At 38.6% G+C, this 25,393-nt stretch overlaps 1 protein-coding gene across 1 annotated transcript; it reads right to left on the bottom strand.

Moving 5' to 3' along the window:
- Nucleotides 1-13,778: 13,778 nt before the first annotated feature.
- On the bottom strand, nt 13,779-15,686 carry LOC110727848 (glutathione S-transferase-like). Its single transcript, XM_021907424.1, has 3 exons — nt 15,427-15,686; nt 14,697-14,745; nt 13,779-14,510 (listed from the first exon to the last, which is right to left on the bottom strand). Exons 1-3 carry the CDS (start codon nt 15,571-15,573, stop codon nt 14,062-14,064), a joined length of 645 nt encoding a protein of 214 aa, XP_021763116.1. The 5' UTR covers nt 15,574-15,686; the 3' UTR covers nt 13,779-14,061.
- Between the last annotated feature and the right edge of the window lie 9,707 nt (nt 15,687-25,393).

Here is a 25,393-nt window from a genome sequence, read left to right as displayed (position 1 = left end):
CATCAGTGGCAACCTAAAAAACCATAAAAAGTTAGCGTGAAACAACATAAACAACGTCAGATGGAAAATAACAGGCAATAAAACTAATCCTTACGCCAACAGAAGTGGTGCCTCGGCGTAGTAGTCCACGCAGTGCAGGGACAAACTCCACCCGCGACTCTCCTCGATCACGCCAGCTGGCCCCGACAGGGAAATTATGGACCGCTCCACGATGCTGGCGAGGAGCCAAACATGGGAAGTACTCGTAGAACCATAACTGCAATGAAAAGTAATCTTTAGCACATGAGTCGAACAAGTTAAAGTGAAACAAAAGGGGAAAAGATCATCACCTCTACGACTCTCCACAGACCATAGATGGTGATGGGAGACTCGTCATTCAGCTGCCGACAGCCATGACGTAGCGATAAGAGAAGATCGGCGTATCCAAGGCTGGCCCAGCTATAGGATCCTATCTCATGGATCCTGACCAAAGAAGGGAGGTAGAAAAGGAGTACGCGTGAACTCCTATAAGGAGAAAGGGTCATGGAGACCAGAATCAGGATGAAGATCCGCACCCGCTGCTCAGCCGATGTATCCTCCATGTCGAAGCCACGAGCTAAAACTGAAGCCAGCTCCGATCGCCCGCTCCTAGGACCACCTAGAGACATTGGTCGGGTCCTAATATGCTGAACGATCGGACCTAACATATCAGCTGCCTCAGCCGATCCCCAAGACAGATCAGACATCTGAGCTACAGCCCAGTCGGTGAAGCGCAGCCCGCTAATCATACTGAAGTTTAGAGGGGTCACCGTCATCTCCCCCCAAGCAAAATGAAAAGTGTTGGTAGTATCCTAAAAATACTCCAACAATGCGCGAACGGCCGTCGCACCACAACCCCGGGGGCTGCAAAACCCTACAACTGTCGTATAGAAATCTACTAAACCAGCCGATTCCCACAGGGCATTCGTAGCAGGATCCCTCGTAATGATCTGGTGAAGTCTAAGAATCAATTCGCCGGCTCCAGAACCGTGGTGGCGAAGCGTGCCGTCGACTATGCCGGAGAGTGGGCGATGAGAAACATGGTTTTCACGGCAGAAAACCAACTAGTCTGGAGTCCACGGAGGTGGAACCCACCTACCTCTACTCGTAGAAGCCCGAGGCTAAGACTCTAAAGCATCGTCGTCCATCCCCCTAGTAATAGTGGGAGTGTCTTCCCGAAAAGCTCGACGTCGGCCATGGGTAGAAAGATCGCAATCCCGTCGCCTAGGCATGCTATTATAAAGATCTAAATGCTTAGCATCATTTCCTAAGACATTTAATTCAAGTTGCATTTTTATAAAAATAAAGATCTAAATACTTAGCATTATTTCCCAAGTTATTTAGTTATTTATCAAATTATACGCTAAATTTTTACCTCCAGGCTAAATATTGGCAAAATTATGGTATTTAGTTTCTCCATGACAAACTAATACTACAGTTCTCCTAGCCGCATGATACTATGTTCTCCATGACAATATAGTACATACGCAAAATATGTTTCGAAGTTGCACAAAAACAATGAATCAACACATCATGAAATATTTCACAAGGTCTACCACCATTTTTCACCATTTCAAGTGCAAAGAAGTAACATGAACATCATTTCACAAAAGTAGTACCCAAAAATGGTGATTTTCTCTATTCTCCATCAAATCATGCAATTTTTGTCTCAAATTTCTCACAAACACACATACATACATGTACAAGTAAAATCATGGCAATAATTTCAACATAAAACCTCAAAATCAAAAATCCCCAAATTGATTTTTAAGGGTTTTTCATTCATTTGAAGCAAATTCAAGACAAAAATCAAAGGAAACTTACATGGATTCTCGTAGAGAGTCGAAAATGAGGAAAGTAGCAAGAAATTAGAGCAAAATTGGTGAAAATTTGAGCTCCAAAAGCTCAAAAAACTTCGAAGATCTGTGCAGCCGCCGTGACACGGTTGAGCTTTGTCGTGGCTCGGTGGAAGATTGACGTGTCACGGGGATCAAGTCCCGTGTCACGGGAAGAAAGGAGGTCGTCGGAGCCCCGATATACAGCAATAGCACCAACGAGCAAAAGCAGAATCCCGTGAACAGCAGCAAGTCGCAGCAAAAGCAAAAAAAAAAAAAGGAGAGAGAGGACTGCCGTGACACGGTGATGAACGCCGGCCGGCGGGAAAGAAAATCGAGTGCTGGTGAGAAGCAACCGAGACACGGAAAACCCAAAAAAAAAATTCGAGCTTTTGGGTGAAAATCGGACAAGAGAGAGGATAAGCCAAAATGAGAAAAATGTTTGATATTTAAAACATAAAAATCCCGTGCAACAGACCCCGTTCCCACCTAACGGTCAGATTTTTGTGTGATGCGCAAGCTTTGACTGGTCAAAGATGCTTTTTGACCGTTTTTCAGCCACTTGATTCCCGCGCCACGGGATCCCCTTACCGTGTCACGGGAAGCAGCTCCGCGTTACGGGGATCTTTACCGTGTCACGGGAATATTTTCTCGTGACACGGTGGCTTGGCACAATTATTTGCGAATATTCCTAACATTTTAACTAAGGTTGCACGATTTTTTGCATAAATTGGACAGTTATTTTTCGCTGGAATTACGCGGAAAATTGTAATTGATACTTAAAGGGGACTGAAATTACAATTTTACCCCTAGCAAGCATCAAAGTCTATTTTTCGGCATGGTCGGATAATCGACTTAAAGGTGTGAATCATCTGCGACCCACGTTCGGGGATAATAGAACCATCATACACTTATAAATTTCAGAAATCGTCGGTTTTCCTCAGGCTTGGAAAGCGTTATCGGTGGATTTTTCTTCAAGTATAGAAAACCGCCAAGTCGGCTTTCCTCAAGCATGGAAAGCGTTATCGGTGGATTTTTCTTCAAGTATAGAAAACCGCCAAATTCCTGTGTTGGCTTTCCTCTTGCATGGAAAGCGTTATCGGTGGATTTTTTCTTCAAGTATAGAAAACCGCCAAATTCCTTTGTCGGCTTTCCTCAAGCATGGAAGGCATTATCGGTGGAATTCTTCAAGCATAGAATGACACCAAATTCATACGTCGACTTTCCTCAAGCATGGAAAGTGTCATCCGGTAGGTTTCTTCAGGCTTAGAAAACTACCAAACTCTTCAGTCGGCTTTCCTCAAGCATGGAAAGCGTTTCAACAAATGTCACTCGGTGGATTCCTTCAAGCTTAGGAAGCTGCCAAATTCGTTTGTCATCGATACACTGGTGTTCAATACGTATTCTATCCCTTTACTCTTTTATCTGTGAAATTAACATTTTTCTGCAGGTATCGGCGTGTACAGAGTGATTTAGGATCGCAGAACGTCTTAAATCATTCTCCGTCCCTATCGGTTACTTTGACTATCGTTTTCGAAACTGACGTTTCTGCAAACTCAGTCAAAGTGGGGGCTTCTGTAGACACCTAAAAATGTCTCCCCAAAACCAAACCCGATAATGAACAACCTTTCACCGCCACTATTGGTCGGGTTCAGTATTTAATCCCGATAGTGCTTAAAAAATCGTATTTGATTAAATTCATATTTTTGAACAGTCCATGGATTAGTCTTGATGTTTGGTAAAAGCATAGTTTTAATTTCAGCCCAAACTTATTATTTAATTTTAGCCCAAACCTTTTTTATTTTATTGTTTTATTATTTATTTTTGGCCCAAACCTATTATTTATTTTTATTTAATTATTTTCTTATTTTAGCCCAAATAATAATAAGTCAGAAAAGGCCCGAAATTATCAATCGACACTTAAAATGTCGAATGAAATTAGGGTTAAAAATGTATTTAGACGGAAAATAGACTAGAAATTCCCGCGCCACGACAGACTGCCACCGTTTCACGGGAATCCTTCTCGTGTGATGGTGGGATTTCCCGTGACACGGGAGGTCTGCCGTGACACGGGACATTCCATGTCTTTTCCGCGTAAACCCTTAACGCGTTTTCTTTCCTGTTTTCTGAAAATTTCCCGCGTCACACCAAAAATGTACCGTGCCACGGGAAAGTGTGCCGTTTGAAGGTGGGACTTCCCGTGTCACTGTACAGTTTACCGTGTCACGGCGTGTCACGGGATAATTTTTTAGGGTTTTTATCATTTTAGGGTTTCGTGTGTTCCCTCAGCACATTTTCCCTATAAATACCCCCTCATTTCTGATGTACGGGGCACCGAGTAATTCTCTGATTTATTTTTCTCTCTTCTATGCTTTAGCCTAAACACTAGCCTACCCCTTTTCTACTTCAAAATTCCTTCTTCAAGTACTCAAAGGAGTCCGTACTTTACTCGTGGTTCTATCCTTAAGCCAAGGCGTGAAAGGTAGAACTGTTTGAGGGTTTGGCCCAAAATCAACTCTACTTTATTTAATTTAATTTAATCATCGTTTTATTATTTCCTTGAAGTTACTAACTCGTTTATTATTTTGTAGTTGCAAACAAACAGAATCAAAGTAAGGATCATGTTCCTTTTATTTCTATTATTTTTCTAATGATTTTATGTTGTTGGAATTGTGATTAAATTTTTTCCAATATTACTGTATATTCTATTATATTTATTTTGATCACCATATTGCATGTTTAAAGGGAATATGTAATTGAAAATCACGCCTAATAAGATAATTTGGACAACGGGTTTAGGATCCTTTTTAATCTTGTTGTTAATTCAAGTGATCACCAAATATTTTAGAATTATATGTGCATTAATATTCAACCAATTTAGTTAAATAATAGTTTAGAGCGATTTGAATATTTTGTTTGTATGCCTTTGAGATCACAGGAATGCTTTTCAATATAAGAATCGAGTAGAGGCCAATACGGGCGAATGTGACTCTATGACTCACTTCGTACCATCATCCCTGATCCTCCTTTCGTGGTTCCGAACCATATGGAGTTAGTAATCTCATGGATTATGAATGGGGTGTAACCTTCACGGGTCAATCGTTGTTGCCTTTCGTTGTCCCTTTATCGTGGTTGCCTTTTATGATCCGTGAACGGTTTACAAGTTCCTTACAAACCTGTTGGCGGCTCCCTACTTTATTTGTCCCTAATCGTGTCCCTTATCGTATTATGTCAATTCCCACTTCCTATGAGTGCCAAGCATATTCACACATGCTTTTAACGTAAGCGCATTTCGAGCGACACCTACAATTTGGCGACTCCACTAGGGAGGATTCTTGATTATTTATCGATTTGAGTGATCGATATTTAATTAAGATGAGTGGATGAGACTTGAAAGATTCTTGAAAAAATATTCATGTGATTAATTTGGCATTTTTGCATCTGCATAGACGTTTTAACCTCGCATTCAGGTCTGTCCCGTAGGAAAAATTGGATAACTTGGCAAAATCTGCCGTGTCACGGTACAGTGCACCGTCTGATGGTGCACAGTACCGTGACATGGGAATTTTTGTCGTGTCACGACAGTCCTAAAATCAGTCCGGTGGCTTATTTTCTTTCCTCGCAGTTGACTTCCTTCGATTTTTCTGAAAAAACGTATGTGTTCTACATGCGTCTTAGCCCCGGGGGATTTAAGCTCTATCGACCCAAAAACGCTCATGGTAATAAGGGTTCATCCGAGTTATTAAATCCACCCAAACCATGGAGTAGAGTTCGATTTCATCACGAACTCACGGAGCCACCCGTTGGCATACACCCTCAAGGGAGGCTGCCTTGCTAACGCGTCCAAACTCTTAACCATGGTACCCTTTTGACACCCAAACCTTGACCAATAGTTGAACATAGATCTTGACTCTAGGTTGTGAACTTTTATTTTACATCATCGTGCCTAAATGCTATGTGGTTGTTAGGTGCTAACCTTCATGTGTTTGCTCTTTTGTTTAACCCATGACCGAGGGTTTTTTATTCTCACATAGTTATTAGTACGGACCTAAAATCGGTTGAAATCTGGAAAAATCACAAAACTGACCTGGAACTGCGCACCGTGTCACGACACGTTTTTGCCGCGCCACGGTGAAGTGCCGTGACCCGGGGCACTCTACCGTCTGACGGTAGAGTGCACCGTGTCACGACAGTTTGCACCGTGACACGGTGCCCAGGAAAGTGTCCTGTCAGTATTTTTTCGATTTTTGTGCGAATGTTGTGTCTAGTTTGGTGTCATGTCTAGCTATACGGTCAAAACACGCGTCTATAACCTCATTTAATCACTCACACATCGTGTTCACACACTTTTTTCTTTAAGTCGTGCACCACCTTTGGACCGTATTTTAGGGAAGTCTTATTTTTGTGTCGTTTTTTTTTTTCGGAGTAAGTCGGATGGTATCCTCCCGTATGTTTTTTTTAAAAAAATAAAATAAATAAACAAGTAGAATTTCAAAATTATAGATTTTTAATAAAAAAAAATTTCTTCTTTTTATTCCGAATGGGTTAAGGTTAAGTTTGGTCATTAAAGGTGTGTTTGTTTCGGTGTCATAGCACTTGGTCAAGAAGCAGGGGTAGATTGTTACGGTTCGAGTCCATACCTCAACAACCTCTTATACCAAAGAGGCGTACAAGGAAACCACCTTAATCATCTCCACAAGATCCATCTCCAATCTACTTTCAACCAATGGCCACTAAGGAAGACATCGAGAGCCTCAACAGAACAATTGAAAGATGTTCTGACATGATGCAGACACTCACCACTAGAGTCGGCACGGTAGAACAAGACAATCAAAACAACGTCACTACTGCTACAATGGACAAGATTAAAGAACAGATGAGCAAGATTTCTGAAGAGTTCACTTATGTGGAACAGCCTGTCACCTCTTCGTCCATAAGAGACAAACTTCCTGAGAAGTTTTCCACTACTGACATTCCCAAATTCAAGCCTACTGATAATCCGCTTTTCCATTTGAAGGCTTTTTCTGCAACTATGGCTCTTAAGGGAGTAGATGTGACACTCTTCCCTACATTGTTCCCTCTTTCTTTAGAGCATGCCTGTCAACATTGGTTCTATTCTTTGGAATCCAAACATGTCGCGACCTGGGAGGATGTTGCTGAAAGCTTTATGAATCGTTACAAGTGTAACATCCAGGCCAAGACTTCTGAACGTGAACTCTCCATTCTCAAACAGAAGGAGAATGAAGGCTTCACCACTTACTTAAGCAGGTGGAGGGAAACAGCTGCACTCCTGGTGGATCCCCCCAAGGAGAAAGAAATGGTTCGCTTGTTCATTGCCAATCTGACTCATAAGTACAAGCAACACTTGAAGTTTCTGCCTCTGAGTACCTTTGAAGCTGTATACGATATTGGAATCAATATCAAGGACAAACTAATGAAGTCTGTTGGTAGCAAGAATAATAACAGCACTTGGAAAAACAAGAAGAACGACAATCCTTCTTCTTCGTCTTCTAAGCCCAATAATGCTACCAACAATATCAATATCAATGATGTGCTGGCCCTTAATGCTCCTCCTCAAAGATTCCAAAGGCAAAGGAGGGTTTACACGCCTTTAGGAATGACTTATGATGCTGCTTATGACCGTTTGCATGGTCAAGGACTGATTATGCCAATCGGACCATTTCCAGAACCTCGACCTGAGAATAGGACCGCTAGCTATGACCCCAATGCTTATTGCAAGTTTCATCAAGGTAAGGGTCATAACACTGAGAAGTGTTGGAGGCTGAAGGATGCAATCCAAGACCTGATCAATGCAAATCAACTTCTTGTCCCTCCAGGGGGCAAGAAGCCTAACATTCAAACAGGTCCTCTTTCTGATGCTTTGGCTATCATGGGAGATGAAGTCTCCTTTGATCCGTCGATACTCATTCAACCTGTGAATGAACCTCTGCCGGAAGTTTTATGTATCTCAAGTACTGAAGAAGTGAATGGGATTTGGGATAGTGATGATGAAGACGTATGTCTCAAGGATATAGCCTTTTCATCTCTTGGCACAAGTGAAGATGTTTGGGGGGACTTTGAGGTCAAGGTTCTCTCCAGAAGTGGACGATTGCAACAACCTAATCCACCTCCACCTCCACCACAATCAAATCTGATAGTTGATCCCATCGACCCTGTGAACAGCGATGTGGTCAAACAACTGCAAAAGACCAAGGTGGAGATGAATGTATGGAAGCTTTTGGCCACTTCCCATGAGCATCGAAAGGCTGTGATGAATGCTCTGGTGAAGATAGGAGTTGATGATGACATGACTCCTCATGGACTGGTCAACTTTCTCACTACTAAATTGCCAAGTACTAGCAATCTGATTTCGTTTTCTGATAAGGATCTGCCCCCGGAAGGGGACCAACATAATAAGGCCTTACACCTCACTGTGGTGTGTAGGCAAATGAATGTTCCTATGAGCCTGGTTGATAATGGCTCTGTGATCAATGTGTGCCCACTCCGTACTGCAAAGAAGTTGGGCATAAAGAATGAAGAACTGACTCCCTCCACTCAAGGGATTCGCGCTTATGATAATACTCGTCGTCAAGCCGTGGGTACTATCATACTAAATATAATTACTGGGGCCATTGAACGTCGCACCAAATTTCAGGTGGTGGACATTAAGGCCTCTTTCAATCTGTTGTTAGGACGCCCTTGGCTTCATGAGCTAAAGGCGATTCCATCATCGTTGCACCAGAAAGTGAAAGCCATAGTTGGAGGGGTTCCGATTACTATTGATGCTTCTCCTATGCGCATTCAAGTTATTGATACTCCTATCGTCCATGTTAAACATGACGAAGAAGATGAAGATCTTTGGGGGTTTTCACTTGATGATGTTCTCGTGATTGAAGAGGAGGAAAAGTGTCATCTCGACTTCGATCCCTATTCAAACACCAATATCAATGTCATTCTGAAGAATCAAGGTCATTTCCCTGGAATGACCCTTGGACTCAAGAAGAAAATGGCTGAATCTTGGGGCCATCCTAGTGCACTCAAGAAGGATACTTTTGGCTTGGGATTCAAGCCAACAAAATAAGATGTGAAACAAGCTTTATTGAAGATGAAGGCTCGCAATAATGCTCGAATCACGAAGACGGAAATGGCCATGGATCCATATCCGTTCACCCTCAATGGCCAGTACATCAAAGAAGGGGAAGACTTCCCATGCTATGAATTCCCTGAGCCATTCGTCCATGATGGGATCCGTGAACCAGGATTCGAGGTGTTCCTCGATTGTGACTTTGTTGATAAAGACGAAGAGCTCTTCACAACCGATAAGCCAGTTAGCCCGAGTTCTGATGATCTAGGAATCAACTTCCTTTTTGGATTGGAGAAGAATGAGTTTAAGTCGGTCCGCAATGACAAATCCGAGCTAGTTCAAGCTGTCATAGCAAACAAGGATTTTGACCCCTCTAAGTTAATCGTCCAAGTCGACAACATTTCAAGGGGATAGCGCAAGACATTGAGGATCATTACGCCAAGTGGAGAGAAGTTGGAAATAACCGCTGGCGAGGGTCCTATGTTTGATGAGTCTGAGTCGTCTGGGTCCGAGTCCGAGTCTGAGTCTAAGTCCGTAGATGAGTCCTTATAGTCTGAGGCCGACCCTCTTTCTGCTATAGAGTTCAACCCTGAGTCTCTTGTTGAGTCCTCTCTTTCTAGTCCTAATAATTTCGGTGAGGTCGCAGCCGACCTTGCCCCTCTTGATGTATTAGACAATGAATTCAATAAAATGAGTACCTTTGCTTACGATGCGTGTCATTCCCCTAGCCCTGATCAATATTGCTTTGCTAATGATAAAAATGACAAAGAAATAATAAAAGCAATGGAAGAACACGAAAATAAAACAGCACTTATCGAAGATACAGAAACAGTTAAATTTCCAATGATACGACTGTTAAAGAAGTAAAAATTGGATTCACACTAAGTCAAGATGAACGCAAAGAGCTAGCTAACTTGCTTAGTGAATTTGTTGATGTATTTGCTTGGTCATACCAAGATATGCAAGGAATTGACAGGGATATAGCTCAGCATACGATACCAGTCATTCCAGGTATGAAGCCTGTCAAACAAAAGTTGCGCCGTATGAAACCCGATGTGGCTTGCAAAATCAAGGAAGAAATCAGGAAGCAGTTGGCCGCAGGTTTCATCACAGTATCCAAATATCCAGAATGGATAGCAAATGTGGTTCCAGTTCCAAAGAAGGATGGAAGGGTCAGAATGTGTGTTGATTACAGGGATCTCAATAAAGCAAGCCCAAAAGATGGGTTCCCTCTACCTCACATTGACATTCTGGTCGATAATACAGCAAACTATGCACTCTTGTCATTCATGGATGGTTACGCCGGATATAATCAGGTATTGAAGGCCGAAGAAGACATGGAGAAAACCACATTCATCACGCAATGGGGTACATATTGCTATACGGTAATGCCATTCGGGTTGAAAAACGCAGGTGTCACCTACCAAAGAGTAGCTACAGCATTGTTATATGACATGATGCACAAAGAGGTGGAGGTCTATGTCGATGATATGATCGTTAAGTCTAAAGATTTCCCAGGCCATATTATTGCACTTCGCAAGTTCTTTGAAAGACTCCGCAAGTACAACATGAGATTAAATCCAGCAAAATGTGCATTCGGAGTCACGTCAGGCAAATTACTTGGATACGTGATCAGTTCTCAAGGGATTGAAATAGATCCTACAAAAGTAAAAGCGATCATGGCCATGCCACCACCCAAAAATGAGAAGGAGATTCGAGGTTTCATTGGAAGGTTGCAGTATATAAGTAGGTTCATATCAAAGCTCACAGCGATATGTGAACCTATATTCAAGAAGCTCAAGAAAAATGTCCCAGTCACATGGGATGACGATTTCCAAAAGGCTTTCGACAAAATCAAAGAGTATTTGGCAAACCCACCCGTGCTAGCGCCAGCAATTCCTGACTTTCCTCTTCGACTCTACCTTACGGTCACAAGAGAAACGATGGGGGCAATGCTAGCACAAGAGATCAAAAGCAAGGAGAATGCAATCTATTACTTGAGCAAGAAACTTCAAGGATATGAGACGCGATACACACCACTTGAGAAGTTGTGTCTCGCACTTGTATGGGCCACACAGAAATTAAGACATTACATGCTTACTCATACAGTGCATGTCGTGTCCAAGATGGATCTTGTCAAATACTTGTTCGAAAAAGCAACACTCAATGGCAGATTATCAAGGTGGATAGTCAATCTTGCTCAGTTTGACTTGAGATTTGTGCCACAAAAAGCCATCAAAGGTTCTGCGGTTTTTGACTTCTTAGCGGACTTTTCGCTAGAAGAAGTTGAAAAAGAAGAAGATGAGTACGATTTCCCTGACGAAGATTCACTCATGACTGAAGATGATAGCTGGACACTCTATTTCGATGGAGCTTCAAACCAAAAAGGATGTGGTGTAGGAGTCTTGCTTGTATCACCCAATGAAGAGCACATCCCAATTTCCATGAAGCTCGACTTTGATGTCACCAACAATGCCGCAGAATATGAAGCATGCATTTTGGGGTTAGAAACAGCTGTCGCCTTGGGGATTAAGAAACTCAGAATCTATGGTGATTCTTCACTCATCATTAACCAAATCTCCAAGAGATGGAAAAAGAGAAGTGAAAGTCTTGCTACGTATCAAGCTCATTTAGAAACTCTCACGGAGCAACTAGATGAAGTGGAATATACGTATTTGCCAAGAGAAGAAAACCGATTCGCCGACGCACTAGCTAAATTAGCATCAATGGTGCGAATTCCAACTGATACAATCAGAATGCCACTGACCATAGAAAGAAGATATGAGCCGGCTTATGTTCACGCACTGGACGATGAACAAGAACCACAAGAAGAAGATGAAGAGCCATGGTATACAGACGTCCTTAATTATGTGACAAGAGGAGAATACCCTCCTAATACTGATAAAAGGGCACGCCGTGCTTTGAGACTCCTGGCCTCACAGTATGTGCTCATCAGGGGAGAACTCCACAAGAGAACTGCAATGGGAAAAAATCTCTTATGCATAGCCAAGAGAGAAGCACATAAAACCATGGAAAACCTTCATGCCGGTATATGTGGAACACACATGAATGAAAAAATGTTAGAGATTCAACGACAAGGTTACTATTGGACTACTATGGAGAGAGATTATCACGAATACGTCAAGAAATGTATGAAGTGTCAAGTCTACGCAAATTTACAGCATGTTCCACCTTCGCTTCTCTACATATATACTTCTCCATGGCCTTTCTCCGCTTGGGGCATTGACATCATTAGAAAAATAACACCACCAGGACAAGGGGGGCATGAATTCATTCTCGTAGCAATCGACTATTTCATAATATCTAACTTCTTTGCAAATGCCAGAAATACATTTATATACACTTTTTTTTTTTTGGTTAAATAATACCTTGAAACAAATATTAAATTTCATTTATTGGTCAAAATTATTATTAAATTAAATCTTGTTGTACATTAAAATAGAACACATGTAAAAAGTTAATCCAAATGTTTAACAAATATATTATTGTGAAATGACCAGATTATTCTTTCATATGATTTGTACATATGTCATATTGTCATATGATGATTAGTATAGCAAATATGAATGTTCATATGCATTTTTTCCCTTTACAACATGGAATAATACTTCCTCTGTTACACATTATGTGCAACATTTTCCATTTTAAGATGTTACAAGTTATGTGCAACAAAAAAAAAGTTTCCTTATATGGTAAATTTTTTTGAGTAAATTTACTAAAAAAAACCCTTACATTTTTTTGACACAAAAAAAAAAAAAAAAAAAAAAAAAAAAAAAAAAAAAAAACCTTACTTCAATCCAATTAACACATTAACTTAATAACCTAACTTGATTAACCCTCAATAATAACACTAACACTCAATCTCTCTCCTCCCTCACAAGCACACCACCATATTTTCTCTCTCAAGCCACCCTTACCTCCACTCTCTTTTCTCTAACAACCACCACTCCACCACCACCCTATTTTCTCTCTCCTCTCTTTCAAGCCACCCTCACCACCAATCTTCTCTCTCTTCTTTCACAATCACCACACCACCGCCACCATAAGATTGGGTCGCCGCCACTTCCTCCATTAAAGTCGTCGCCGCCACTTCCTCCTCCATTAAAGTCGTCGCCGTCACTTCCTCTTCCATTAAAGCTTAAAGTTGAGATTTTTATGGTAAAACATAACCATGAAAACTCTAGGAGTTTTCATGGTCAAATTTGACCAAATAAACCCCAAATTAGCGATGAGGAGGTAATACTTTTCAAATTAAGCTTTTTTTCTTCATATTTTAGGGTGGTTGGTGGTGATTTCGAGGACAGGGGAGGGCGGTGGGTGGTTGTCGACTTCGAGTGGAGGGGAAGGTGAGTGGGTGGTTGTGGGTTTTGGTGATTGGGGAGATGGTGGGACAGGTGGGTGGTTGGTGGTTGACTGGGTGGGAGAGGGAAGGGCCGAGGTTACGAGGTTGCGGGTTTGGTGGTTGCGCTGCTCGGTTCTTGGTAGGTGGTTGTAGGTCTGGTTGGTTTTGGATGGTTATGGGTCTGGGCGGTTGCAGGTCTGAGTGGTTTCGGGTCTGTGGGTGGTTGTGGGTCTGGGCGGGTTTGGGTGGTTGTGGGTCTAGTCTGGTGGTGGTGTTCTTTTATGACTTTAATTATTTGAGCTTTCCTTGATTAATCTCCCTTAAAAGTTTCTTTTTGGGAAACGTGTAACCCATTTTGTTGCAGATAATACGTAACGGAGGAAGTAATTTTTACCATTGATTACACGTTTCACAATATTTTTGTTTCCACTTTTCACAAAATAAACCTGACACAATGTATAGTCTTTAAGAAATCAAATCAAAACAAACAACTAAAAGTATTGTAATATAAGTACTCAAATAACAAGACCTTTGTGTAGGATGCATTCTCCTAATACAGTACATGATTATAATGCACAAAACTTTCATTTAGGGTCAACATTTTTATTTTCGACGCCATTACCAAGAAAAAAAAAATAAAGAACAAAATCTCACATAAAGTAACACACCAAGCATACAATTTAACATGGTACACATTACAATAATTATCACGTACATTAGGGAAAGAGTAGTTAAAATCGCGATAACATTAATCATACATTTCAAGCTTGTTTCTGCAAAGCCATAACCTTTTCCCAAGCAGGTCTAGCTAAGATATCCTTGCACCAAGCACTCACATGAGGACGTTCATCAAACAAATGCTTCACTTTTGTACCATTTAAGTATTGAAATCCAGGCAAGTGATGAAGATCAGCTAAAGTGAACGAGTCACCAGCTAGGTACTTGGACTTGGCCAAACGTACCTCATAAACATCAAGGACCTTAGCCAACTTAGCCTCGTTCTCCTCGACAACAGCATTGTCAATTTCCATACCGAAAAAACCCTTGTAAACTAGCTCCCATGATAGTTTGGTAGACACTGGATCAAATTGGTGAGCCTCGACCTCCATCCACACGGCTAAGTTAGCCATTTCCTTTCCTTGTTTTGATATAAGCGAGGTTCCTTTGCCTTCGTTGGTGTATGCAATATATTTTGTTATTGCCCTTGATTCTGTTTAAGATTATTTTTTAATTAATTCATTTTGATTACAAAAAAAAAAAAAAAAAAAAAAAAAAAAAAAAAGCAATCAAATTGTAAATGTAAATTTGATCTTCTTACAATATTGTTTTTGGTCATTATATTTTTTTATAGTAACCATTTAATAATTAAATTTTAGTTTAAGGCGTCGTAGCTTACCAAATAGCGTTAGATCTCCATCTTCAAAAGCTGGAATTTGTCCAAATGGCTGAAATTACAAGACAAAATAAAAACATTAAATTTGTTAGCAAAGAAACTAATCTAACTCTATAAAGTATAGTGATACTTAATTTTATATTCTCCACATCCATTAGTTGATGGATCACACTTATAAGACAATGTTATCACGCATATATATATCACGTTCTCTATTGAATATATAGTTTTTAAAGTATAAAGTTGCATTTTTAATTATTTTTTTTTTATTTTACGTACTATATTTACTTTCTTTTTTAAATAGTATTTTACGTACTATATTTATATCATATGCTACTACGTATTAAACAATGTTTTTTTTTCTTCCGGTAATAATAGTACTATCAAAAAATCTTAATACGCTGCAATGGTGTGATATCCTTACAAACGATGAACTATTCTAAAATCATCTATTCAACTCAATCTTAGAGCAAAATAAATCCTATAACCTTATAATTGTACGTAGTCCTAATATGTCCATATACACACATACAACTAGCTATGTTTTAGCATAAATAGATGGAATGGGATGGTGAATAAATGATATATCAATTAATTAAAGACGTACAATCACTTTCGAGTAAAGCAATAATGTAACTTAACTAAATCAAATAAATTTAAAATAGAAACGTATTCTAATAAAATGGACAAGCGATTCTATAATTTATAATAAGCTAATATTAACAAAACTTACGTTGATGGAAATAAAAGGTTCTTGCTTGTGAGCACCGGATCTCAAGTCGACGGGGACCAATTCGTACTCAAGCTCCTTCTCATGAATCGCGGCTAAAACTCGAAGAGTGGCGGTTGAGTGAGGGATCCCGTAAACCTTGACTCCCATGGCTATGGCTTAATTAGCTAGATAAAGAGAAAAGTAAATAGATGAAGTAGGCAATCAATAATTTTACTCAAAAAATTATCAATGAGATAATTTGAGTCGTTTAATTAAATGATGAAATCTCTTATATATTACGTAAACTATTTATAGTAGGAGCAATATTCCTTAATATAGAAGAATTTGTCCATATAATAATAATATGTAACGCCCCCTTTTTCTTGACTTTGACTCTTCTTTTTATGTATATATAATTAAATTAAAAATAAATATAAAAAATTGGATGAGAATATTGACTTTCTTAACTACGTCTACAGTGACGTTCTATACTTTGGGACTTTGGGTGGGGTTTCTAGTTGCCGTCCTAGCCGTTTTTCATTTAAATTAAAGTTTTCAAAAAATATTGTAATACTGGTAATTTTAATGATACAATTGATCATTTGGTTATAATCGATGAACAAATGTATTTCTTAGTTTGATCAAATGAGCAAATTAAATTAAATTATCGAGTAAATGAGTAATGTAAACCCGAGTAGCTTATTTGTGTAAGATGGGAAAAACTTATTTACTCATTCTAGAGCAAAATTGATTTGTTGATTCGTGCATATCGAACAAAATGAGAAACTAGTTTAACCTTGTAACATACTAACATACTCCCATTCGCCCTTTAATTATATTCTATTTCTACCATTATTCCCCATATATTTGAGAAAAACATGAATCTAATGAAGGGTCTGTTCACATTTACTGAACTGAGCTGAGCTGAAGTAAACTGAACTGATTGGAGCTGAAATGAACTGAACTGAACTAATTGGAGCCGAATTGAACTGAACTGAATATTTTATGAGAGAGGAATATTAAGAGCTGAACTGGGTTGAACTGAACTGAACTGATTAGAGTTAAACTGAACCGAACTGAACTGATTAGAACTAAACTAAACTGAACTAAACTGAAATTAACTAAATGTGAACATGAGGGAAAGAGGGAGTACAATTAATTGTATACTTGTATGTAAAGATTTTGAATAATACACCTCAACTTTTTTTTTTTTTAATTTTGACTTTTTTTTTTCCAGATATACTTCCTTCCTTTCAAATTGATTGCACACTTTGACTTAATGCACTATTCAAATAACTTGCTTTGACTTTTTTTGTGATTTGTGTTGAATAAAATATAGTAATGTAGGGGTCTTGTTAGATTCGTCTCAACATCAATTTTTTTTTTTAAAAAAAATAGTTTATGTTTATAAGTAATTAAGGATATACACTTGCATTAGAAAGTGTGCACTTTGACCTAAATGAAATATGCCATCTAATATTAAATGGAGAAAGTATATGTTATTTTAAAATTGCAAAAAATTGATATTATTCATCTTTTCCAGCAAACATTGATAATAAATTATTAATTACTAGTACGTTTAATAATCATTCAACAAAACTACAAAAAGTATGGGCCTTGTTCACTTTGTTGCTAAACTAAAATTATTTTTACTAAAATTGAAATTATTTTAAATGAATCTAGTTAATTTAATTTTAGTTTTGCTAAACTGAAATTATTTTGATTGAATTGCAATTATTTTTACCGAGTCCTTATTATATTTCTTTTGTATACTTAGCTTATTGATTTTTTTACTAAACTAAACATATTTATACTTACTAAACAAAACTTATTTTTACATACTCCGTAGTAATTATTTGAAGTGAACAAGGTCCTAACAGATAATTTTACAAAATTTTACTTACTACCTTTGTTTCGTATTATGTGCAACATTAACTAAATAAAGTTTCTATACATGCATTGTGTGCAACAAATCCTTCCTTTTTATGTTTTCATTATATTCTCTATATCTATCTTCATTACATGCATCTACATTAGGGGCAAAAGAGGTGTGGAACAACTTGGGTGACCGCGCAAGCCCTCAAAATATTGAGGTCCCAAAATCAGATAAAATGTTATTATGATTATAAAGTTAAATAAAGATCACCTTGGTTCACAAGTTGGACAAATTGGTTTTGAAGGGAAGTCACGGGTTCGATTTGCTTATTTTAGGGGTAACTTTATAACGAATGATTGTACATCCGATTTATTTAAAAGTTGTCTATTTATTTTTTGGAAAATTTACAATAGTGGACAAACCTTTGCCCGGTTCTCCAATATTGGACCAACCTTTAAATCTTCCCATATTAAACTTAAAAATGTAACTTTTCTCCCATAATGGACTGAACAGGTAACGTAACCTGTTGTAACCGGTTTAGGGATGACGTGGCACTTACCGTTGGGTTTGTTTTTTATTTTTAATTTTTTTTAATTATTTTGATTTAAATAGCAACGACCTCCTGTATTGTTGAACAAAATTGCTCGATTAAAAATCTTCGAAAATCAATTCCTTGAATTAGTCATCAATGGAGAGGTCAAAAGCATTAATTTGCAACATTAAGGTCTTCTTCTTTATCAAGGGGAGGGTCAATTGGCAGGATTAAATGTAATTGTGGAAGAGATGCGGTTGTGAGATCGGTGAAGAATGGTCCAAATGTGGGGTTGAAGTTCCATGGCTGTCCATTATGGCATGTAAGAACTTAATTGGGGCATTAGCGATCTGGTTTATCCAATTTAATTTCATTGTATTATGCTTTAATTTCCTAATTGTGGTGTAATGTGCAGGATACTGATTGTGGGTTCTTTAAGTGGATAGGTGGTGTGAGGGATGAAGTTGATGATCTACGGTTTCAATTGTTTGAAAAAGAAACAACCATTGCTGAGTTAGAGATGCACAAGCAGATGCTGGAAGATAAGGTGAAGAGGGTTCAGCTTAAAAAAGAGAACTTGGAAGAAGATCTTCAAGAACTGAAGGGGGAAACCAGTCAATTGAGAATTGAGTTGATGAAGAGTGCAAGGAATGAGAGGAATTTTTATTTGGCTTTGATTTTGTCTTGGGTTTTGTTTGGGATAGTGATTATGTCAATGATGTAGGAGGAACATGAATTTGCAGTGTTGTTGTTTGTTTGTAGTTGTTATTTGGTGATGTTAAGAATGCTTTTTCAATAAAAAAAAAAAGAGTTCTATTTTGCCATACTATTTTGTTTGTGATATTTGTGCAATAACTGAAAACAAACACAAATGTGGGCAATCAAATGCTAAAATAATAGGCTTCCAAAATAAAAAGTCAAAGCTGATTCAAAGTACATCAACTTGATTTAGTTCTCAGTTGCTTAAAAATAAATACCAAAATGTTCATCAAAAGACATTGTTCACTAATCAAAAGCAACATCAAGAAACATGCTCTTGCCAAAATAAGGGTGCATTACAGCAGCTTGTAGTGCCATACATCAGATGTGGCTTGTTTGAGTGGGGATATCAACCTGGATGACTTGTGAAGGACCCTGGTGTACATCAGATTGAGAAGGACCCTGGTTATGTACAAAACCATCTACACCAAACAGGACTCCCACACCAAGTGGTAGCCTTCCACCTCTTGAGCCCCTTCCACCCCTTGAGCCCCTGCCTCCCCTTGAGCCCCTGCCTCCCCTTGAGCCTCTGCCTCCTCTTGATCCCCTTCCTAGTCCTGTTGTAGATGCACTTCTACTCTCTCCACCAGAAGCTGAACCAGTCCTCCCTCCTCTAGAACCCCTCCCTCCTCTAATCATTCTCCCACCCCTCCCAAGTTGGCTTGGCTGTGCTGTAGCCTCATGATGTGATTGAGCAGCAGCAGCAGGTGTTTGTTGTTGTTGAGGTGCATCTACAGTTGCTTGCTTCTTGGTGGGAGGCTGAGTGGCAGTGGAAGTTGGTTGAGCACACTTCCTTTTGTTGTGGCCCTTCTGATGACAATTACTGCATGTCATCTCCATCCCTGTTCTAGTGAGGTTAATTGGCTTAGATGGATTTTCAGATGGGTCTTTGATCCTGTTTTTCCTGGGTCTGCCAGGCCCTATCTTAATAGGGTTACGGTCCATAACACACTGAACTGCAGGCCAGTGTCTCTCCCCTTCACAAGGTGGAATTGATCCTGCATAAAAAAAAAAAGTTAGACTTACATAGGTATAACATAAAGTTAGTGTTAGACTAGCATTAAGCTTCATACCTGCATATGCTTGAAAATACACCTCCTTCCAGTAACAGCTATCAACATAAGACTCAGCTTCTTGGTGCAAGAAAAAAATGCAAGCCACTGCATGACAGCATGGTATTCCAACCATGTCCCACTTTCTACATGTGCAAGTTTTTGCTTCTAAATTAACAACCAGAGAATCCAACTTGTAGCTGACATTAAACAATGTCTCTGATGAAGGCATAACATCACAATATGAAACCTTAATCTTCTCCTTTTCCAACCTTGTCTGGATGTTTGGACACAGAAAGGAGTTGCATTTCTGCATTTCCAGCCTTTTCAGCACAAGCCTCTGCATCAAGTTGGCCCTTATCTCTTCAAGCATGTAAATCAGATGCTTTGTTCTTGCATTGATGATGTAGCCATTGAAGGTTTCTGCCATATTGCTTGTGATTGCATCTGTTTTGACTTTTGTATCTAAGTGGGATCTACAGAACAATTTTGGATTGTATGCTGTAAAAGCATTTGCTGCATCAGGGTCCAGCTTCCTCAGTGCTTCAAGGTTTTCATTGTAATCTGCCATGTTGTATGACTTGGCTATTTTCCAAAACATCAGTTTCAGTTCATCCCCTTTGTAAGTCTTGTGCCAGTGAGCATATATGTGCCTAGCACAATGCCTGTGTTCTGCCTTAGGGAGCACATTTTTCACAGCATTTAAAAATTGCCTAGTAGACATCAAACATCACACATTATCACATCCACACATATCAAAAAAAGAATACATTAAAAAAGGTACAAAAACTCACCATATGTTCATCAGATATGATGCACACACCATCACCATCCCCTAGGCATAGATTGCTCTTCAGATGGTAAAAAAACCACTCCCATGATAAGTTGTTCTCCCCTTCTGCAACTGCCCAAGCTATAGGGTACATTTGCTCATTCCCATCCCTACCAACAGCTGACAGTAACTGCCCCCCTAAAAAAGTTTTCAAAAAACACCCATCCACACATATCACCTTCCTGCAGCCATCTTCCCAAGCCTTTTTCAGACCTTCAAAACAAGTAAACAGCCTCTGAAATATGGGTGGTGCAGGCTACTTGCTGAGTTTTGCTACTGGCACCAACTCAACAGAGCTACAAGGGCTGCTACCCTTCAAAGCTGCTATGTAGCCTCCAACCTTACCATAATGGTCATGCATTGACCCATGAAGCATTCTGTGAGCTGCATACTTCACCTTGTATGCAAATCCTCTTTGAACAACTACCTTAAATGCCCTTCTGATAGTTTCAACTATCTCTTTTGCTGGCCAATGGGGTCTGTTCTTGAAAACCTCTAAAAATTGCTTAGCTACCCATTTAGACTTTAACTGTCTATTCCTTTTCATGTTCCTGTGACAAGTGTGCTCCAACTGCACTGTCTTTACAATAAAGGTTTCCCTCCTACTCTCCCAAGCACCATACAAATAGAAAGCACAACCCTCCACACACTTCACACCTAATCTTTGATTTACTTTGATGTTGCTTATATCATAATACAAATCTCTTCCTTGTAAAATAGCATACTTAGATACAGCATCCCTGAAAGCCTCCCTGGATGAAAACCTCTGCCCCACCTTCCAACTGAAAACACTGAAATCAGTGTCTGCACTCACTGAATTCCCAGCCCTATTCCTCCTTTGCTCTCTAGTTTCTTCCTCATCTCCACTATTTGGTGGGGTTATTAAATCATCTTCACTCTCATCATACTCACTAGCATACTCACTAGCATAACCCTCTGCAACTACTTCAGGTGCTTTCCAACCCTCCTTATCAGCCTCACAACCTAGTTTACCCTCAGCAGCCTCCTTCTGTAGCTGACTTGCAATCTGCTGTAACTTTGCAGTACAAGTTCTCACCCTCTCCCTTGCTGTCAAAGCCTCCTCATCCACCTCAAAGTCATAACCATCAATACCACCAGCTAACAACTCACCATTTTTCTCTTCATCATCATCCAAATCTAAGCTACCATCAAATTCATTCCCTTCACCTTTATCAACAGCTGGATCATAAAGGGGATCTTTCTCATCTCCCTCTACCTCATCACCCAACCCTAGAATCTCCCCCCAATCCAAAGGACTGTCTGGTCTATCATCAACCCAAGCATCATCATCATTTAGGAGTGTACTGTTTGAGGTCAGATCTGGAAATGGAGAGTTATCAATAAGAAGAGGGGCAGGCTGGTAGAAGGAAGCTAAAGGAAGAGTATTTTGTTTCACTTTGCCTTTGTTTTTTGGGAAAACAGGAATAGGTTGGGTGGTTGTATCTGTATTTGTGGAAGGACACAAAGCAATTGATGTGGGAGCATCTTTCTATGAGGGAGCATCTTTTATCATTAAAGGTAATTGTGGGGCCCTCTTTATTGGTAGTTTATGCTGTGCAAAGTCATGGGTCAAAGGTTGTGCATGTTTTTTTTTGTACTTGTGTTGGAATAGGATCTAACTTAGGTAATTCAACCCCTTTATGTACATATATCTCCACACACCTAAACTTCATCAGCATATCCCTCAACCTATTCACTTCATTGTCAGAATAAACCTTTCTCAACCCACTCTCTAATGGCTCCCCTGGTTCCAAATACAGCAAAGACTCTACATTTTCAACCCCACACTGTTTCGCATAATCCTCTAACCACCACCAACATAACTGATCAGGATCAATACTAAAAGTCCTACCCATTCCACCCTCATACACTAAAGTACCATTACGCGAGGTTTTAAAACGCCCCCCATACCAGTACTTAAGAGTTACATCAGCAAAAGGATCATCCATCTAGCATTAAACATAAATTTACCATCTTTCAAACACAAATATAACAACAATAACAATAACAATCACATACGCAACTAAACCTAACTACAAAACACAACCAAAAGAGTGCAATTTCAATGCAAAAAATTCAACAAAATTTGCAATTTAGCCCACAATTTTGCACAATTCAACATAATTAAACTAAATTAGGGTTTTCCGAATACGTACCATTGATAAATCGAGGAAGCGAGCACCGAAAGACCTTCCCCAGCTGCTTCAAATTCACTTCAATGGTTACACGAATCCAGTACAATTGCAGAGCCAATTTAGGAAAAAAAAATTTGGGGACCAGCTATTAGCAGAAAGGGAAAGGAGAGTACGGATTGAAAGCGAAAGAGAGAGTGAAAATTGGGTAAAAAGAAGAGGTGAGGGGTGCTTTTTTGAGCATTAATGGCATTCGACATAGTTGGTTGAAGACAGTAATGGCACTTCAATTAATTTGGGAGGGAAACTAACTACCCAAAGGTCAACATGCGTTCTGTTGACTTCGCAAACCGGTTCCCAGTCACCACAGTCCATTATGGGAGAAAAGTTACATTTTTAAGTTTAATATGGGAAGATTTAAAGGTTGGTCCAATATTGGAGAACTGGGCAAAGGTTTGTCCACTTATGTTAAATTTTCCTTATTTCTTTAATGTATCTTTGCTTCTCTCTCATTCTTATGTCTTTATTTTTCAAAATTTTTTACATAAAAACACCTAATTTTGCTAATACAATGATCATTTAAAGAATCTATAGGTAAGTATTATATTTTTTTTTTCCTTTTACTTTCTATTGTATCTTGCCTATAAATTTAATTATTTTTTTGGCATGGTGTATAAATTTAATCAACAAAGTTATAAAAACAACGTGCTAACTTTTGATAATAATATCTTTTGCTATATGATTGAATTATTAAGATAATTGGCCTTGAAAGTACTTGTGAAAAAGTTAGAGTTTTATTTCTTGTAATTTAACTTGTAATGTGACAATTGAAATTAATATTTATCTAGTGTTATTAAACCAAAACCTCTTTTTGAATTATGAAAAAGGGCCCAATTTTAAAAATTGCACAAGACTTTGAAATTCTTTACCCCGCTCCTAATCTATATCTCTCTCTCCATGTAACACTTAGTGCACTTATAAACAAATTATGTCTTTGTAGAGCTGTCAAAACCGACTCCAACGGGTGAATCCGGACCATTTTGAACTGTTCCGAAAAGGAACCGAACCGCTAAAAATCTGTTATTTTAAAACCATAAACCGACCCGACCCCATTTTTAAAAACCTGAAACTGAACCAATCCGAATGTTTGAGAACCGTTAATGAACCGTACCTGATATCAAGCCAAACTGATACAACCCGAAACCGAGAACAACCCGAACTGAGTACTTTTGAACCCGATAGCAACCCGACCCATTGTAAATCGAAACCGTTTGAACCCGACAAAAACCCGATAAACCCAAATCGTTTACAACTTGTAACTGGTTAGGATTGAACCGTTTATTACCCGTAATAAGTTATGATCGAATCATTTACAACCCGTAACAGGTTATAACCGAACCGTTTATAATCCGTAAGTCCGTAACCCGTTATGATCGTAGAATTTTTTTTTCTTTTTTTGGGTATATTTTATCAATAGCAAAACAAAAGGGTTTAATTTGAATTATAAAGTATTTATATTGAATAGGTTTGGAATTTTGATGTCATTGAAACTCTTATGCTACAATATTATCGTCCTCTAATGAGTAATGACTTATGAAACACTATATTGTATTAAAAAAAAATTAAAATCTAAATCAAAAGCGAACTCTAGATTTGTTATTATTATTTGATCCTTAAAATCATTATACAAAAAAGGGACATAAAGTTAAACAACTAATTAATACTCCATATGATCAACTAGAATAACTAATTAAAGAATATTGAGGATATACTAGACGATATACGTTAACGAAACTCGTTTGAAACTGGCAAAACTAGTTGTCAAACCGACTAAGTTCAATTCGAACCGATTACAACCTGAACCGATTACAACCCGACCCGATTAGGACCCGATATGTGTTGACCCAAAACCTGCTTTAAATTGACAAACCTCGTTTTTAAACCGACCGAATTTAACCCGAACCGATTATGACCCGAACCAATTATAACCCGACCCGATTAGAATCCGACCGAAAAGAAACTGTAATAAAAAAAACCAAACCAAACCGACCCGAAATTATTCAAAACCGACCCGAACTGACCCGTTAATAATTCCAACCCGTTAAAAACCGACCCGTTAAAAACCGAAAACCGATAAACCGAACACAAAACTGAAACGAAAACCCGATTGACACCCCTATGTCTTTGCATAAATAAAAAACAAACAAATTATGCCTAAGATTTCGTGTTAAGGCCTTTAATGCACATAATGTGAAACAATGGTAGTAATTTTTTATATACTCCCTCCGTTACGGATTACTCGCAACAATTAATATAAATACTCATGTATTATTTTCTCTGTTCCTAATTATCTACTTTATTAAATTTTGGTTCAATGAATTGATGAAAAATGAGATTAAAGAGAAAAGTGGCGAGTCTTAAATTTAAGTAACTTATGAGAGTAAAATTGTGATCTCATAAACATTTGTAGTAAGCTTATTTGGAAAATAGGGAAAACAAATATACTCAATTTGGGGGTCAAATAAAGTTTGTAGATAATGTTCTGATAGAAATTATATACTTGTATGCACCTAAATTGAAGGATTGGACATGATTCTAAGATTATCTACAAGCTAAAGTCGTCTTAGATTTCAGATATATCATAATCTATCTTCTAATATAATGCACTTAGAGCATGTTTGGTAAGGGTGTATAATTTTCCTTATTGGAAATGGATTCAATTAAATTAAAACAAACAAGCCAATATGACAAACATCAGATATAGGCTTGTTACTAAGAAAGAAA

This window comes from Chenopodium quinoa, unplaced genomic scaffold (assembly GCF_001683475.1).
Source record: "Chenopodium quinoa cultivar QQ74 unplaced genomic scaffold, ASM168347v1, whole genome shotgun sequence".
Taxonomy (NCBI): Eukaryota; Viridiplantae; Streptophyta; class Magnoliopsida; order Caryophyllales; family Amaranthaceae; genus Chenopodium; species Chenopodium quinoa.
The sequence above is the reverse complement of the archived record's forward strand: the minus strand, read 5'-3'. Positions and strand labels throughout refer to the sequence as shown.

Bases quoted from the DNA above. Each gene is read 5' to 3' on its own strand.
- LOC110727848 (XM_021907424.1), bottom strand. From the start codon at position 15,573: ATGGGAGTCAAGGTTTACGGGATCCCTCACTCAACCGCCACTCTTCGA. The intron at 14,746-15,426 runs GTAAGTTTTGTT...TTGTAATTTCAG, and splicing joins AACCTTTTATTTCCATCAAC to CCATTTGGACAAATTCCAGC. The intron at 14,511-14,696 runs GTAAGCTACGAC...AATCTTAAACAG, and splicing joins TGGAGATCTAACGCTATTTG to AATCAAGGGCAATAACAAAA.